This window comes from Misgurnus anguillicaudatus, chromosome 17 (genome assembly GCF_027580225.2).
Source record: "Misgurnus anguillicaudatus chromosome 17, ASM2758022v2, whole genome shotgun sequence".
In the NCBI taxonomy this organism is placed as follows: domain Eukaryota; kingdom Metazoa; phylum Chordata; class Actinopteri; order Cypriniformes; family Cobitidae; genus Misgurnus; species Misgurnus anguillicaudatus.
This window is the reverse complement of record NC_073353.2, coordinates 4,009,859-4,027,193: the sequence shown is the minus strand read 5'-3', so window position 1 is coordinate 4,027,193 and position 17,335 is coordinate 4,009,859. Positions and strand designations below refer to the sequence as shown.

General features: G+C 38.3%; 1 protein-coding gene across 1 annotated transcript; it reads right to left on the bottom strand.

Annotated features, from left to right (window-relative positions):
• Window positions 1-14: 14 nt before the first annotated feature.
• Window positions 15-14,697, bottom strand: pdk1 (pyruvate dehydrogenase kinase, isozyme 1). Its single transcript, XM_055215518.2, has 11 exons — window positions 13,829-14,697; window positions 13,402-13,543; window positions 13,238-13,309; window positions 12,972-13,156; window positions 10,918-11,013; window positions 9,454-9,531; window positions 9,292-9,368; window positions 8,955-9,053; window positions 5,644-5,754; window positions 5,310-5,423; window positions 15-803 (listed from the first exon to the last, which is right to left on the bottom strand). Exons 1-11 carry the CDS (start codon window positions 13,935-13,937, stop codon window positions 663-665), a joined length of 1,224 nt encoding a protein of 407 aa, XP_055071493.1. The 5' UTR covers window positions 13,938-14,697; the 3' UTR covers window positions 15-662.
• Window positions 14,698-17,335: the final 2,638 nt, after the last annotated feature.

Genomic DNA, 17,335 nt, shown 5'->3' with positions numbered 1-17,335 from the left:
GCAGGGGGCGTTGCATCATTCTACTTAAAAATCCTTTATTGACACATTCAGGATGAGTTTGAGTAATGGATACAGATTTATATTTAAGTAGTCAAGCACATTTTTTGTAAGTAGATAGTTTGAAACTTTAGTTGTCAAATTGAAGAACATTAACACGGCACACATAACACTCTCAGAAAATAAAACCACATTTCAAGAAAACGAATTTGTAACAGGATGGTGCGTGATATGTGAAGCCCAGATCAATACTGTCAAAAAACAACACTGCAAAATGAATAAAAGTCTCTTATAATGGCAGACAAATAAATATTATGCTGACCTACAGTATTTTTAGCCAAATATAAGAATTTTAGGAAAATACATGTTTCAGGTGAGATTATACTGACAGACACTGACAGCCTAATCCTAGATCTGAGTAGCAACATCTGTGATGACTATAATAATGTCACCCATTGCAGTTCAGATCCTTTCAACCTGTCCTGAGTATATACTAAAGAGGTGTAGCATGTAATACCCCGGTTTCTTTCATTAGTCTTAGCTTATATCTTCTTCTATAGGTTATCTAGATTATGAATGGATGTGTTTATTTAATCTGTAATGGGGAGTCCCAATGTAAACTGGATGAGCACATCCAGAGCAGCTTTGAAGTTTTTTAACAGCGACTAAAAGCTGCGGAAGGTCGTCATGTCCTTGGGCTCTTTGCTGGGAACACACCAATCGTCCGCCTCATGGATGCTCTTATAATGTTTCCAGGCGGATTTGTTGTAAACCGGAAGCCTTTCGATGGACTCTGTAGACAAAGCCTTCAAAAAGATGAACAACTATTAACATTTACAACACTTCTTTTACACAAACAGACAGCATATTTAAGAATAAACATTACATTTTGGCAAAGCCGATCCCATTAAGGCAACAGGGGGTGGTTTCCCGGACAAACCTTATCCCATTGCCGAACTAAAATGCACGTTTGAGCTGCTTTAATTTAAAAACACTGACAGATCTTAACATATATCAGTGCCATTGTTTTGTCTCAAGATGCACCCCAGTATTGGTTTTGTAAAATTTGTTTGTAAAAACTACTTGCATGTCCTAAAATAACTAAGGATTAACCCAAACCCTGTTATATCAAATAAGACCTGGATCTAGACAGCTAGAAGTTAGGTATGATGGAAGAGGTTCTGGGTGGGCATTTGACAGAAAGAGATTCAGTAAATCAGTAAATGCCTCGGGTCTTCAACATGTGCACGATTAAAAAAAGCCCACAATATTTGAAATATACAGTGAGGAAAATAAGTACTGTATTTGAACACCCTGCTATTTTGCAAGTTCCCCCACTTAGAAATCATGGAGGGGTCTGAAATTTTCATTGTAGATGCATGTCCACTGTGAGAGACACAATCTAAAAAAAATCCAGAAATCACAATGTATGATTTTTTAAACTATTTATTTGTATGATACATCTGCAAATAAGTATTTGAACACCTGTCTATCTGCTAGAATTCTGACTCTCAAAGAGCTGTTAGTCTGCCTTTAAATGTCCACCTTAACTCCATTTATTATCCTAAATTAGATGCACGTGTTTGAGGTCGTTAGCATAAAGACACCTGTCCACACCATACAATCAGTAAGAATCCAACTACTAACATGGCCAAGACCAAAGAGCTGTCCAAAGACACCAGAGACAAAATTGTACACCTCCACAAGGCTGGAAAGGGCTACGGGGAAATTGCCAAGCAGCTTGGTGAAAAAAGGTCCTCTGTTGGAGCAATCATTAGAAAATGAAAGAAGCTAAACATGACTGTCAATCTCCCTCGGACTGGGGCTCCATGCGAGATCTCACCTCGTAGGGTCTCAATGATCCTAAGAAAGGCGAGAAACCAGCCCAGAACTACACGGGAGGAGCTGATCAATGACCTGAAAAGAGCTGGGACCACCGTTTCCAAGGTTACTGTTAGTAATACACTAAGACGTCATGGTTTGAAATCATGTATGGCACGGAAGGTTCCCCTGCTTAAACCAGCACATGTCCAGACCCGTCTTAAGTTTGCCAATGACCATTTGGATGATCCAGAGGAGTCATGGGAGAAAGTCATGTGGTCAGATGAGACCAAAATAGAACTTTTTGGTCATAATTCCACTAAACGTGTTTGGAGGAAGAAGAATGATGAGTACCATCCCAAGAACACCATCCCTACTGAGAAGCATCGGGGTGCTAGCATCATGCTTTGGGGTGTTTTTCTGCACATGGTAAGAAGCATATCAAGGTTCTGCCGTGGCCTAGCCAGTCTCCAGACCTAAACCCAATAGAGAATCTTTGGAAGGAGCTCAAACTCTGTTTCTGAGTGACAGGCCAGAAACCTGACTGATCTAGAGAAGATCTGTGTGGAGGAGTGGGACAAAATCCCTTCTGCAGTGTGTGCAAACCTGGTAAAAAACTACAGAAAACGTTTGACCTCTGTAATTGCAAACAAAGGCTACTGTATCAAATATTAACGTTGACTTTCTCAGGTGTTCAGGTGCTTATTGGCAGCTGTATCATACAGATAAATAGTACAGAGTCATGCGTTGTGATTTCTGGATTTTTTTTTATTTTGTTTCTCACAGTGGACAGGACATGCACCTACGATGACAATGCACCTACGATGACAATTTCAGACCCCTCCATGATTTCTAAGTGGGAGAACTTGCAAAATAGCACGGTGTTCAAATACTTATTTTCCTCACTCTATGTAAAAAAAAGAAAAATAATTCAAAGTTACTAAAATTCCTGCCCTAAAAGCAAATGACAGACTATTATGCTAAAATTCAGGAATGAGAAGGGAAGAATAACAACAACAAAAAAAGATTTAAACCCTAACATTTAACCACAGAAACTGTATTCAGACTTAACATAAGGTAAAAGTAATCTGGGCACAAGCAACGTACAAATCATAAATATTTTGATTGGGTGGGCAAGACACGTTTGGGGAGGGCCAAGCGTACCCAGTGCCTAAATCCAGACCAGATCTTCTATATGCTTTTTCTATACAGGGTTCCCACTCCAAGTCAAATTAGTGATGCATAATGATTAATCGCGATTAATCTATAGCAGAATAAAAGTTTTTGTTTACCTCATATATTTGTGTGAACTGTGCATAATAACTTTGTATAGATAAATGCACACACATTCATGTATACATTTAAGAAATGTGTATATACATTTACACTACCTGACAAAAGTCTTGTCGCTTATTTTGTAGAAACACCTGGTATTAACCTGACTTTTAATTAATCAATTGGTGTTAGAAATAGCTCATATGAAAAGCTAAAACCCTCCCAAATTATGTTTAATGCACTGAAATGAATTAGTTTCACTAAAATATTTTTTATCATTTAATAAAGACAGAGAGGTCAAATTTTGGCAAGACAAAAGTTTTGTTTCGCCTATACAGAAATTAAACAAATTTACTGCAAATACAAAAATATTTTTAGCAAATTCAGTAGTGGTGCTGTGAGATCCAAATTTAATATCTTGTATGACTTCCATGAGCTTGAAGGACTGCATCCATGTGGTTTGGCAAGGATTCATACAATGTATTGATGAAGTCATCAAGAATAGCAAAGAAAGCAGTCTTGCATGCCTCCCAGAGTTCATCAATATTCCTTGGTTTCGTCTTCCATGCTTCCTCTTTCATCCAACCCCACATATGCTCAATGATGTTCATGTCTGGTGACTGGGCTGGCCAATCCTGGAGCATCTTGATCATCTTCGCCTTGAGGAACTTTGATGTGGAGATAGAAGTATGAGATGGAGCACCATCCCGCTGCAGAATTTGGCCTCTTTTATGGTTGGGAATATAAGAGGTAGCTAAGATTTCTTGGTATTTTAGACAATTGATGTTGCCTTCCACCCTGCAGATCTCTCGCACAACCCCCATACTGGATGTAACCAGACCACAATTTTCTGCCACCAAACTGTTTTCTGGGTGAATCTTGGATCCATGCGGACTCCAGTAGGTCTCCTGCAATATTTGACTGTGGTGTAAATCAACAGAAAAATCATCTGAAAAATCAACCTTCTGCTTTTCCAGCGTCCATTCTTTTAGCAGGCTGTGGGCCTTGGCAAATGTCTTTTGTTTAGTGCTGGCTTCTGTGCACTGATTCGACCATGGAGGCCATTTCGAGACAAAATCCGACAAACAGTTCTGGTTGACACAAGGACTTCAGGTGACCAGGTCTCGTGGAGCTCTGCTGCAGTGAAAAATGGGCTGGCCTTGGAATTTCGAGCCAACAAACGGTCTCCTCGAACAGTTGTCTTGCGGGGTCTGCCTGACCTGGGCTTGTCAAAACATCTCCAGTCTCTTCAAATCTTTTTTTATTCTCTGTACTTGACGCTGAGACACATTGAAGGTGTCTGTCACATCAGCAGTGGATCTGGTCTTCAGCCTCTTGATAATCAAAACTTTAGTCTCAGGGTGAATCTTAGGCATATTTGCAGAGGTCTAGTTGCAGTTGATGTGAAGGTCTAGTGTACTAGGGGTCTTTTTATACACACCTAAGACCTAATTGATCCATTATTAGTCACAGGTGAACCTTATATGACAAGGCGACAAGACTTATGTCTTTGCAAAAATTTACTCAATGGGCTTTACCAAGCTGTGAATATTAGAATACTTTTTGTCAGTTTCGTTTTGCACTGAAACATTATTACAAAAGCTGTTGTGATTAAAATGCCATTTCTTGAAAACAAATTTTGATTAGGACTTTATTTTAGCGGCACTTCATGTCAATTTGTACACAAGCGACAAGACTTTTGTCAGGTAGTGTATATATTTATGTATCATTTATAAATATATATTATAAATATATATAAATATTTTTTTCTTCTTAAAATTATACATGCATGTGTGCATATTTATATATACATAATTATAATACACAGTTCATACACATATATGGTGTAAACACAAACTTTTATTCTGCTATAGATTAATCGCGATTAATAGTTATGCATCCCTAAGTCAAATGTCAAATTCTCTAACTTTCCCTGACTCAAAAGCTGAACAAACTGTAGTCAGCGGAGGCTTGGACCCGAAAAGGGTATTCTTTACGTCACAACTTAACAAGCAAATTAAAATTTAAAGCAACAAACAAAAATCCCTGATATTCTATGACTTGGACAGAAATATATAAAAAAAATGTCTGGAAAAGACCTTTTAAAATTCCATGACCCATGGGAAACCTATATATAAGACATTATCTCATATCTACATTATTGTGGATTCAAAAACCGAGATTAAGCTGACGAGAATACAGAGAGAAATACTCACTCTAATGTATATGACAGCGTCTGTGCCGTATCCCTCCATAGAGTAGAGCTTCAGATCTCCTTGGAAATACCTGGCGTAGAGTCTGGAGATGGGCAGCCCATAACCATAACCAGCCTAAAAGTCCAGGACAAACACATCATCAAATCCACAGCAATCTAATTGTGAGTAGCGTTCAACAGCATATTAGTTTTCACTGTTGTATTAAAATTGGCAGTGAGACTCATCAAATTTCTCTGGTACTGGGATCAACTCCTGACATTGTGCTATCACGACAGCCTCAGTTATATGTATGTTTGATTTCGCCTGACTGTGTCTGTAGTGATGTAACACTGACCAGAGGAGTGGCTCGAGCCGTGTCCATCTGAGGACGAGGGGCGGTGGAGTAGGTGTATGTAAATAACCTGTCAATCTTCCTCAATGGAACTCCTCCTCCACGATCACTGACCTATGAGAGAGCACAAAACAAATCGGATTTATAGGAATAGTACACCCAAAAATGAAAATTACCCCATGATTTACTGTATTTTTCAGACTATAAGTCACACTTTTTTCATAGTTTGGCAGGTCTTGGAACTAGTCCGGTGCGACTTATACGTCAAAATTATTTCAATTTTAATAAATGCGATGTATATGTGTTTTCCTCTTCAAAACGCATTTTTGACTGATGCGACTGATACTCCGGAGCGACTTATAGTCTGGAAAACGCAACTCATTGATGCCATCATATACTTTTTTCAAACGAACACAATCTGTGTTATAGTAGAGAAAACGTCCTGGCTGTTTTAAGCTTAATAACCAGTAAATGGTGCTTCTGATTTAAAGCCCAAAAAAGTCCATCCTTCACAGAAGGAAAGCTCATGGCCCCAGGGGGTTAATAAAGCCATCTGAGGGCAATGAATGCAATTAATTTTGTTTATTTCAACCAATCAAAGACAACTTTGACATTCTCACAGGGTTTTCAGAAAAGTGTACGAAAAACATCAGACGTTCAGCCAACAGTCTGTGGGCGTGACGTCCGAGGCTGAGACTAGAGACGTAGTGGCATAGTGATGTTGTTAAAACAATGTTGAAACAATTTTAGTTTGTAAAGTTTTAAATGTTGGTATTTATATATAACCAAATCGCATTCAATTGCCCTCAGAATGCCTTTATTTATCCCCTGGAGCTGTGTGGATTACTTCTTTTAAGGATGGATAAATCTTTTTGGGCTTAAAATCAGAAGACCCATTTACTATCATTATAAAGCTTGAAACAGCCAGATGCTTTCTAATATAACACCTATTGTCAGTCAGTCATATTTATTTATAAAGCACGTATAAAAACAACAGCTGTTGGCCAAAGTGCTGTACAAAATGTAGACATATAACAGAATACAAGAAAACTACATAAAACACGGCGACAAATACTACACAACAATTATGGCACTTTGCTTACTCATGATTCATGACCATAGGCGATGGTAAATAAGTATAAGAGACTTAAAATCAGCGCAAGTTTGTGCGGATTTTATATAGACGGTTTCATCGTACACACGTGATACACATCTGGATCTGAACCTTACTTCCGATTTTGTTTTTTTAATGGTCTGACTAGTTGCTAAACTGATCTCTTGAACAAATGCCTCGTCAAAAATAATAAATGTTTTGGTTTCCTAGGTAATCTATGTGTTGTTGTTTTGCTTGTTATATAAATAAACTATGTTTAAAGTACTTTATTGTTATTTATTATTAGCGGAGTTTACCGGAAGTTACTGCGGATCGCGACAGCCGCTTGTTTATGTTGTTACTGCTGAAACCGTCTATAGAGTGGAAGACTGTTCCATAATTGCGGAGCAGCGACAGAAAAGGCACGATTGCCTTTCCATTTCATCCGTGTCCTTTGAACAGTCAATTGAAGACTGTTAAACGAACGAAGGTTCCAAGAGTCGTTACGCTGGAACCGAAGGAGATCAGAAATATAAGATGGAGCCAGACCGTGAATGCCTTTATACACAAACAGCAATGTTTTAAAATGAATACGATATTTGACTGGTAGCCAATGGAGAGAGATCAACACTGATGAAATATGTTCCCTCTTCCTCGTTCCAGAAAACAATCGAGCGGCAGGCGTTTAGAACAAGTTGAAGACGTGACAAAAGAGACTGTGAAACACCCAAGTATAATATATAACAATAGTCCAATCTGGATGAAATAAAAGCATGCATTACAGTTTCCATGTCTCTTGATGTTAAGAATGACTAGATTTTTGCGATAGTCTTTAACTGATAAAAACAACTTCTTACCACTGCATTAATCTGTTTATCGAAGGTTCAAATAGAATCAAAAGTAACGCCTAAGTTTCTGGCATGTGAATGGAGATTATCAGATAAGTGACCCAGTTTACTGGCCACAACCTCGGTAGAAGCAGGGGAGCTAAAGAGTAAAACTTCAGTCTTTTAACTGGAGAAGATTAGCAGACATCTTTAACATCCCTCAGACAATCATACAAACACTGTAAACTAGAAACATCCGTTGGATGCAAGGGGACATAACACTGAGTATCATCTGCGTAACAGTGGTAAGAGACATGGTGCTTCTTAAATATAGCATACAGAGGAAGCATGTATAAAGAAAATAAAACAGGACCCAAAATTGAGCCCTGTGGAACCCCATACAAAACTGGTGCGGATGATGATGTATATTTCCCAGTCTCTATGGAGAAGATTCGATCCTTTAAATAGGAAACAAACCGATCTAAAACATGTCCCTGGATTCCAATAAGCTTTAGGCGTTTTATAAGAAAACCATGATCAAGAGTATCGAATGCCACACTAAGCTCCAATAAAATTAAAACAGCACACTTGCCAGACTCAACAATCAACAATAAGTCAATTAAAACTTTTAACAATGCAGATTCTGTACTGTGTTGAGGTCTGAAACCAGACTGATATTTATCAAAACGACCATTTTCCTGTAAAAAAGACGAAAGCTGATTAAAAACAACCTTCTCCAAAACGGCAATTTAGAAATTGGACGGTAATTATTTAAGATTGTCTGATCGAGATTCGGTATCTTAAGTAATGGCTGTACGGTGTCATGTTTAAAATAGGATGGAACTATTCCACTAATTAAACTACTATTAATTATTGAGAGCAGATTAGGACAAATAGTGTCAAGTGTCTCAAATAAGAGACAAGTAGGAATGACATCCAACGAACAAGAGGTGGGCTTCATTTTGTGTTCATTGTGTTCGTCTGAATAAAGATAAACATATACATCGAGGATGGCTTGAGGATGAGTAAATTGACCCTATTAAAAATCATGAGGTACTTTTCATTTTTGGATGAACTATCCCTTGAAGTCAGTGACACACATTACACCAGGCTCACAGTCGGAATGAACGATCGGATATCAACAAGACAGATCAAACTGATCATCTATGAATGCATTCCTAAGGACATAAAGATGGATGTTTATGAAATCAGTAAAGATCTAATCCAAATGCGTTTGCTGGAGTTTGTTGGGTCAGTGTGAAACCCCTGTTGGCAGTTGTTGGATCAAAGTAACTGTGACTTTAGGATGTTGGGGTTAGTTGGATCAGTTTAAGTTGGCCTTTACTGTTTCTAGCTGATCATACAGACTTGAATCAAAACCTGTCTGACAATACCTTAACCGTCAGATCCTCATCTCCGAGAGCGATCCTCACATGTACCGGCGGATACTTCATGGCGTCTTCGTGAAGTTCCATGGTAGCGCGCATGGCATTCTGCAGGAGTCACACAGTATATTTATAGCCCAGCACTCCTGCTACAAATCTTGCTTTTAGAGAACAGAGCGAAGTCTTATCTTACGTTTACTACTGCACTAAATCATGCATTTATAATAAACTCAATCTTTATACTTTTCCTATATGAGGGGTAAACATCGATTAAATTACCACAACCACCATGCAGTCAAATTATTCTAAAAGAATCATTTCAAAGGTAAGAAATAATGTACACCACCTTAAAGAGCTCAAATACCATATGATACAGATGAGAGGGCACATAAACCACAGTAATGGGTTTATCAGGACCTTTACCTGCACAACAAATAAAAAATAACAAGTCGTACTCCTAAACAATACCATACAGAGGGATGATGCACGTGAGCACTTATCTAGTTACCATTGAATTCCTCCAGTACAAGCTCGGGTGAGTTCATATAATACCGGTCACACAGGTTTCGAGCGTTCTCGTACGCATCTGAAAAACATGTCATTGAACTCCATTTAGATTTATGCATGTCAAGACAACCCTCTGTAACCGTTTCCAAAACACGTGAAATATTACTCAATGTCTTGAATAAAACTCTGAAAGGAATTGATTAGGGTGGTTTCCCAAACAGGGATTAGTTTAAGCCAGGACTAGGTCTTAGTTTAATGAGGAAATATAACTAGTTTTAACAAACATGCCTTACTGAATACATTACTTGTGTGCATTTTGAGGCAGAACAAAAGGCACTGATGTATTTTAAGATATGTCAGTCCAAGTAGTTTTCAGTTTGGACAGATCTTACATTTAATTAAGTCAAGGACTAGTAGACTATAATTATCTTTATGTGACTTCGATACATCTTTCTTGAATGTTATAATGATGTCAGTAGATCAGGTGAACATTAGTGGCTCAGAAAACTCAGAAGCTTTGGAAAGAAACAGCACAAATCTCCTCAAATACACTGCAATATTCAATGAGTACATTTACATGCACAAATAAGTGGATAGCTATCAAAAATCTGCTTATTATAAAAAACTGTTTTCATGCATTTACATGCAAATTAATAAACCGGCTATGCAGACAACTGTGTTTACATGGGACTTGGAGTTTTGTCAGGTTTCTTGCAGGTAGTGACGTCATCGCCTAAAAAAGGTTTCAGCAGTAACAACATAAACAAGCGGCTGTCGCGGTCCACACGTAACTTCCGGTAAACTCTGCTAATAATAAATAAAAATAAAGTTCTTTAAACATAGTTTATTTATATAACAAGCAAAAAAACAACACATAGATTACCTAGGAAACCAAAACATTTGTTATTTTCGGTGAGGCATTTGTTCAAGAGATCATTTTACCAACTTAGTCAGACCATTAAAAAAACGAAACTGGAAGTAAAGTTCGGATCCAGATGTGTATCATGTGCGTCCGATGAAACCGTCTATAGTACACATAATAGTTGATCAAAAAGCCGACGGCATATCTGTCGTGCCCTCAGAACCTGTAAATATAACATCAGTTTTTATATTCGCAGTTTCTCTGCCAACTGCTTTAGTAGAGCAGAGACTTTTATGCGTTACTATGCACTTACTTACGTGTCTGACGTTTATCTTTCACACGCGGAGACATGCGCACATGGACAAAACCGTGAGAAAGCCGGTTAAGGTGTTTACATGCCACGTGAAATCGGGGTAATGAGCAAAAAACTACCTGTGCCGATCAGTTTTTCTTACGCTGTTTATGGACTCTCCCCGATTAAAGAAAACCGTTTTACGCATTTACATGGTATCAGTTTATTAAGCATAATCGGCGTAAGACTGTGCATGTACACGCACTCAATGTGTCATTCGTGAAACTATCATTTATCTAAGGTTTTCTTACCTTTCACAACATCAGCGAGACGACAGCTGGGGTCAATACTGCCGATCTGTTTGGGATGAGCAGGATTCACTCGCACATTTCCTCCAAACAGAAGTGCTGGAAACACAAAAGCCATGATATATATTACACACTCCTTATGTAGGTGGTGGCACAACACGGCAACAAGTTTACACAAAACCATCAGTTATGGATTCGATTCTGGGATATGCATGCTCTCGTGAATGTGCATCGGCTATTACCAGAAGCTCGTTATTTTAGTTTTAAATATTCATATTTTTTTTCAGAAAATCACCTTTATTAACCCCATGGAGCCATGTGGATTAGTTATGTGAGGGATGGGTGGACTTCATAAGCACCATTTACTACCATTATACAGCCAGAACATTTTCTATTACAACTCAGATGGTGTTTGTCTAAATAAAGATAATCTCATATATATATATATATATATATATATATTGAGCATGGCTTGAGGGCAAGTAAATTATAGGGTAATTTTCATTTTTGGGTGAACTATCCCTTTAAGTGACTCCAGCACCACATACCTACAAAATGACATCTTCAAAGGGAAAGTTCACCTAAATTTAATTCTTTACTCAACCTCATGTTGTCTGAACCCCCAATATGTTTCATTGTTCTTCAGAATCTAAATTCATTTTTTAAAGTGATGTTTGGGGTCTTCTGGTTATGGGTGACTACCTTGGTTGAAAATGACCCAAAACTGTTAAAAAAAGTATCCTGAAGACGTTTCCTCCTCTACCTTTTTTGTTGTGGATATCTCTGTTGTTTCAGTTGTTACACATTATTAAAACAGGAAACATCCTGAACAACAGAGGATGTGCACTGACAGAAATTTGGGTTTTGGAAAACAAAGAAAGACATCGGGGGTTCAAACACACATGTGGGTGAGTAAATAATGACAACAACATTTTAATTTTTGGAAAAAGTATGCCCGAAAATGTGTTTTCCCACCCCTAATGCGGTATCCCTTTGATATGTAAAGCAAAAATAACAATGGAAGTGACCACTCTTCATTCACCAAAAGTGTGCTTAACCAAATGGTCAGAGGATATGATGTTTAAACAGATGTATATAGCCATCTGATCTATGTTGGTTCCTAAAGTCTGCCACTTCCAAACAATAATGAATGAAATATCACTTAGGTGTCATTCCCATAAGGGTGAGACCGTGTAAGAGACAGAGTCTCCCAAATTAAAGGGAAATTCCGCCTTGAAATGATCCTAGGGTTAATAACAAACGTGTACCGAGTTCGACCGTTCACTGGAGTTTGTTTTCATGCTAGTCTAACGTGACCAGTGTTATTGCTAAACGCAAATTAGCATGTTATGGTAGCCTTCGGGGCATCAGTGCATTAAAAACGAAATCGCTATGTCTATACTACTAATAATGCTCAAAATAACCCCACACTTACACTGTAGCACAATGAGGGTCTCTATATGTAAACCGAAGCATTGAGAACTTTGCAAGTGTACAGGCAGTTTATTAAAAAGAAACATTTACCGTTCACGTCTGGATCACATATCCATGCGGGCGCCATCTTGGGAAAACTAAACTCTCGCGTGAAACGTTGTTGCCCTGAACAGGTGTTGTGCTTTCACGCGAGAGTTCAGTTTTCCCAAGATGGCGCCCGCATGGATATGTGATCCAGACGTGAACGGTAAATGTTTCTTTTTAATAAACTGCCTGTACACTTGCAAAGTTCTCAATGCTTCGGTTTACATATAGAGACCCTCATTGTGCTACAGTGTAAGTGTGGGGTTATTTTGAGCATTATTAGTAGTATAGACATAGCGATTTCGTTTTTAATGCACTGATGCCCCGAAGGCTACCATAACATGCTAATTTGCGTTTAGCAATAACACTGGTCACGTTAGACTAGCATGAAAACAAACTCCAGTGAACGGTCGAACTCGGTACACGTTTGTTATTAACCCTAGGATCATTTCAAGGCGGAATTTCCCTTTAAGCCTTTTTTGTTCTAATTCTCGCAGGAAGTGAAGTCAGACTACAATTTCTACAAACGTGTGTCTTACTGTGCTGGTTCAGAAGCATTCGGATGGAAATCCTGCTCATGTAGAAGCGATCCAGGAAGTATTGCATGTTCTGGCTGGTGATCGGGTCGGTACCGTAGGTTTCTTTAAACTCCACCACACCTTGTGCCATGGTGGGCACTACATCGTTGTGTCGGTTTCTGATCTTAATCACAGCATCTGTAAAGCTAAAACCAATAGAGACAAGTCGAGTAGGTGGTATACGCACGCATGCATGGACAGGTGAGCGTATTTGTTGTTTCTCTTACTCCTGTGTGACTTTTTCGTCATCAACATCCTTGTCCTGGAACTCAAGAATATCCTGGAAACTTTGCATGTACCTACAGAGATGCAGCACAACTAAATGATGTGGTTCATGTTTAGATCGAAATGTTTATGTCTTTATACACACACATTTTTTTTTTACACTGACCAGCTCTGCACCAGACGCACTGATGGAGTCCTCAACAGGTTATCGGGTAATAAATCGATTTCCTTCATTATATTTGCCAGCCGGACGGGCAGCTCCTGTCTCAGAAACGTGAATGATGTTTTCTCACAGGCATTCTCTGAACCTGTATAGACAACAAAGGTAAAAGTGAAAAATGAAAGTTACCACTGCCTGGTCATGTGCATACTTGTATTAACTTGCAAAAATGTACTGTGGTATTACCACAGGTTATGGAGATAAATCTTTAGTTCAGTAAAAAACTATATCTGATTCAGTCTCTGTCTACTGATAATCATAGCAGATTTTTGTAAGTATACTCCAGTAAAGAACAGTGATACAATGCATTGGCACATGGTAATATATCCTATACATTAACTGTAGTTTAAAACCAAAAACTGATTTGACTTACCAAAATCTATGAATTGTTTGATAGAGAGAGGAGAAGGTGAGAATCTGGAATAATAATCTATTTGCTTGGAGATGGACGCAACCCTCATCAAAGTCCTGAAAATCCTCATGTTGGCCGCGTTGTTACTGTTTCTCCGAAACGTCTAGACAAGCTGTCATGAAGTGTCCCGTAGGGTTTCTAGACTCATTTCTGTCTGTCCAGAGCACGATCAGCACCAGACTGTTCACATGTTCCTCTCTGTACAAAGGCAAATGTCAGGACTGGCACGTGTCACGCTTTACTCATTTATGTCGGTGATGCAGATCCGCACGTTCACGCGTCTTTAACAGCCATTACAGAGACGATTTAAGCATGCAGGTAATCCTGAGGCAGTACAGTGAACACACTGATTATAAACACAGCATCAGCACACATTGGGCCGTATTAAAGCACTGCACACACTATCCATAAACACTCCAGACACAGCGAATACTAAAGAATAAAATTCTATTCTATGGTGTTTCTTTTTGTCTTAGTCACAAGGTTTCGTAAGGTTTCGCAAGGTTGCTCTCAACAACGTAAATACTGCACGTACAAAGATGATCCAGTAAGGGAAAGAGCGTCCACTTTGTTTAACTTCCGTATAACTGCATCATTGGATCACGTGCCTTCGTGTGGAGCTGGTGATTGGTTACACCAGTGTCAGTGTTGTTCTCACACTTTTTGCACAGCCCCCAAATACAAACACATTTATAATCAATGATTGAACACTAAACTAGTTGTTGTGACATATGTAATATCACTGAAACAGTTGAACGTGAATTATTAAAATGAAAGGTGGTGAACACCATTAATATGAATGCTTTCTTTGATTATTTCACAACACTTTCAAGTACTTTTGTATGTAATACACTTATCTAATATATAAATAGTTGTTTGTTTTTTATCAAATTTTATAAAACGGCTCGTTCTGGTTCTTCATTCTGATTAGCCGTGATAAAATACCCCGGTAACCCCACGGTTCAGACCGCATCACAAGTATCACTGCGCCTTTGTTGCTGCGTACTGATTTATGAAAATAAACACCACAGTCTTTAATCATATTTAAAATTTTCTACATTTGCACAATTATGGCGATATCCAGATAAATGTCATAGATATTGTTGAGTCATTTCGTCAATAAAGAGAAAACGTCTTAAATGGATATTTCCGCTATTGTCCACTAGATGGCAATCTTACCCAACTTAAACCCTCATCATTTACTCAACACAACAGCGTTGTGGTGGATTTAGCGTGACGTGTGAGTTTTGATGGCTCTTACAAAAGTTCTTCACAAAAATGGAATTATCTCCGCTTTTAAAAATTTGAGAGGTGATAACTGATAAGAGAACAAATGAAGGTAGGATGAAACGTTTTTTGATGTTGTTGGAAAGCGGATGGTCTGTTCTTTCATTTGATATTTTATGTTTATTTAAAGAAGATAGTTTTTAAACTAAAACTGGGTCGGGCAACTTAAAAAAAAAACACTGACGGGGAAAGAGTTAAGCATGCTTCCAAGCATATTTGATTATCACTTCAACAGTTGCACAATATAAATGTTAATGTATATTTTAGATGAATGTTGATTTATAAAAAATAAACACCACAGTCTTTAATCATATTTTCATTGTGTCTTTGCTGCGTCTGTGTTGTTTGTGAGCTGCACTCTGTTGCAGCCACACTTGATTCTGAGGAACTACTTTGTTTGGCGGAAGAGCAATATGTGTACTAATATAATTACAACTTATTTGTGTTTCATTTTGTGAAACCCTGCTATGCATATGAAGTAACCGTTTTATAAACGCAATAAACCCCCGCGAAGCAGTGGGGTTACAGTGCATTTTATAACAGCTAAGGGGGTTTAACAACGTGCCTAACAACGCCCCTTAGCTGTTATAAAATGCACTTTTAACCCACTGCTTCTTGGGGTTTATTGCTTTATTAAAGGCTTCATAATATCTGTTTATTTCATTCATTCATCAAAAACGCCTTTTGCTAATTTAATTGTAAATCTCTAATAGGTGGTGGGCGGGGCTAAGATCGGCTGGCACCCAGGCTAGGTAATAGCCACATGTTAACAAATAATTTATATTTTTTACATCATTATGATAGCATGGCCATAAGCTGTGTCCCAATTCGAAGGCTGGGTCTTTCGAAGGATGCGTCCTTTGAAGGTAAAGACTTCGCAGCTTCCGAACTCCACGAAGAGAACTGAAATAAATAATTTGTTTAAGTTAACCAAGCATTACATTCGCAACTCATAAGCATATTACAACAACTTACGGTTAACTAGGAATAATAGTCAACGTTATAATTGTTAAAGCAACACTAAAGAGTTTTTTTTACCCTAAAATAACGTTTTCAAAAAAGTTTCAGTTGTTCATCCACTCGAAACAGGGTGAACGACACTTTCACATTCGCTTTGCAGCCCTCTATCGGCCAAAGCCGCACTAAAGAAGTTTCCAACCATCGGGTCGCGGTCCTGCAGTTCGAGTGAAAACTACAAAAACTTGCTTTACAGCAGACCTACAATCCAATCAGAGCCAGCTTTGCTGCAGTAGGCTAAATTATTTACGACAGTGGTAATGGACAATTCCACTTCCAACCTGTAGGGGGAGCAAAGAGCAAAAACTCTTTAGTGTTGCTTTAATATTTTGAATTAAGACAGTCCTTATGACGTACACTTTGCACCCTATGTGACCTCCAGAGGATGCAGCCTTCTGATTCGCAAATATGTTACAATACAGAAGTAATCGTGACTTCTTGTTCTATGACACAAATCTACAGATTAAAACAAATCTCTCTGTTACATCAGTTTATTTGTAAAAAGAATAAAACAACTGTCAACAAGAATACAAGTGATACAAAAGGTAATTCAACGTTGGTCCCTGATGTTGATTCAATGTTGAAATTAGGGTGGCCATTCGTGCCAGTTCAGCCGGACACTTCCCGAACATGTTTTCAGGTTCGTTCTCCGGAAGTCGCGTTGGTCGACCGCATACGTCATCAAGGTTTAATTTCAGAAAAGCAACCGCTACATTTCAAGGTACGAATGAAACTACAATGATTGTATATGCAGGGCTCTAGACTAACTTTTTGCACTGGTTGCACTGGTGCGCCTAACATTTTTTCTAGGTGCACCAGCACAAAAGTTAGGTGCACCCTAATTTTTGACCGCATCGGATTTATAGTTCACCCAAAAATGAAAATTCTGTCATAATTTACTCACTCTCATGTTGTTACAAACCTGTATAAATGTCTTTGTTCTGGTGAACATGAACGAAAATATTTTGAGGAATGTTTGTAACCAAACCATTCATGAGCCCCATTCACTTCCATTGTATTTTTTTTTCCTAGAAGTGAATGGGGCTCATGCTTGGTTTTGTTATTAACATTCCTCAAAATATCTTACTTCGTGTTTATCAGAACAAAGAAATGTATACAGGTTTGTAACAAAATGAGGGAGAGTTAATGATGACAGAATTTTCA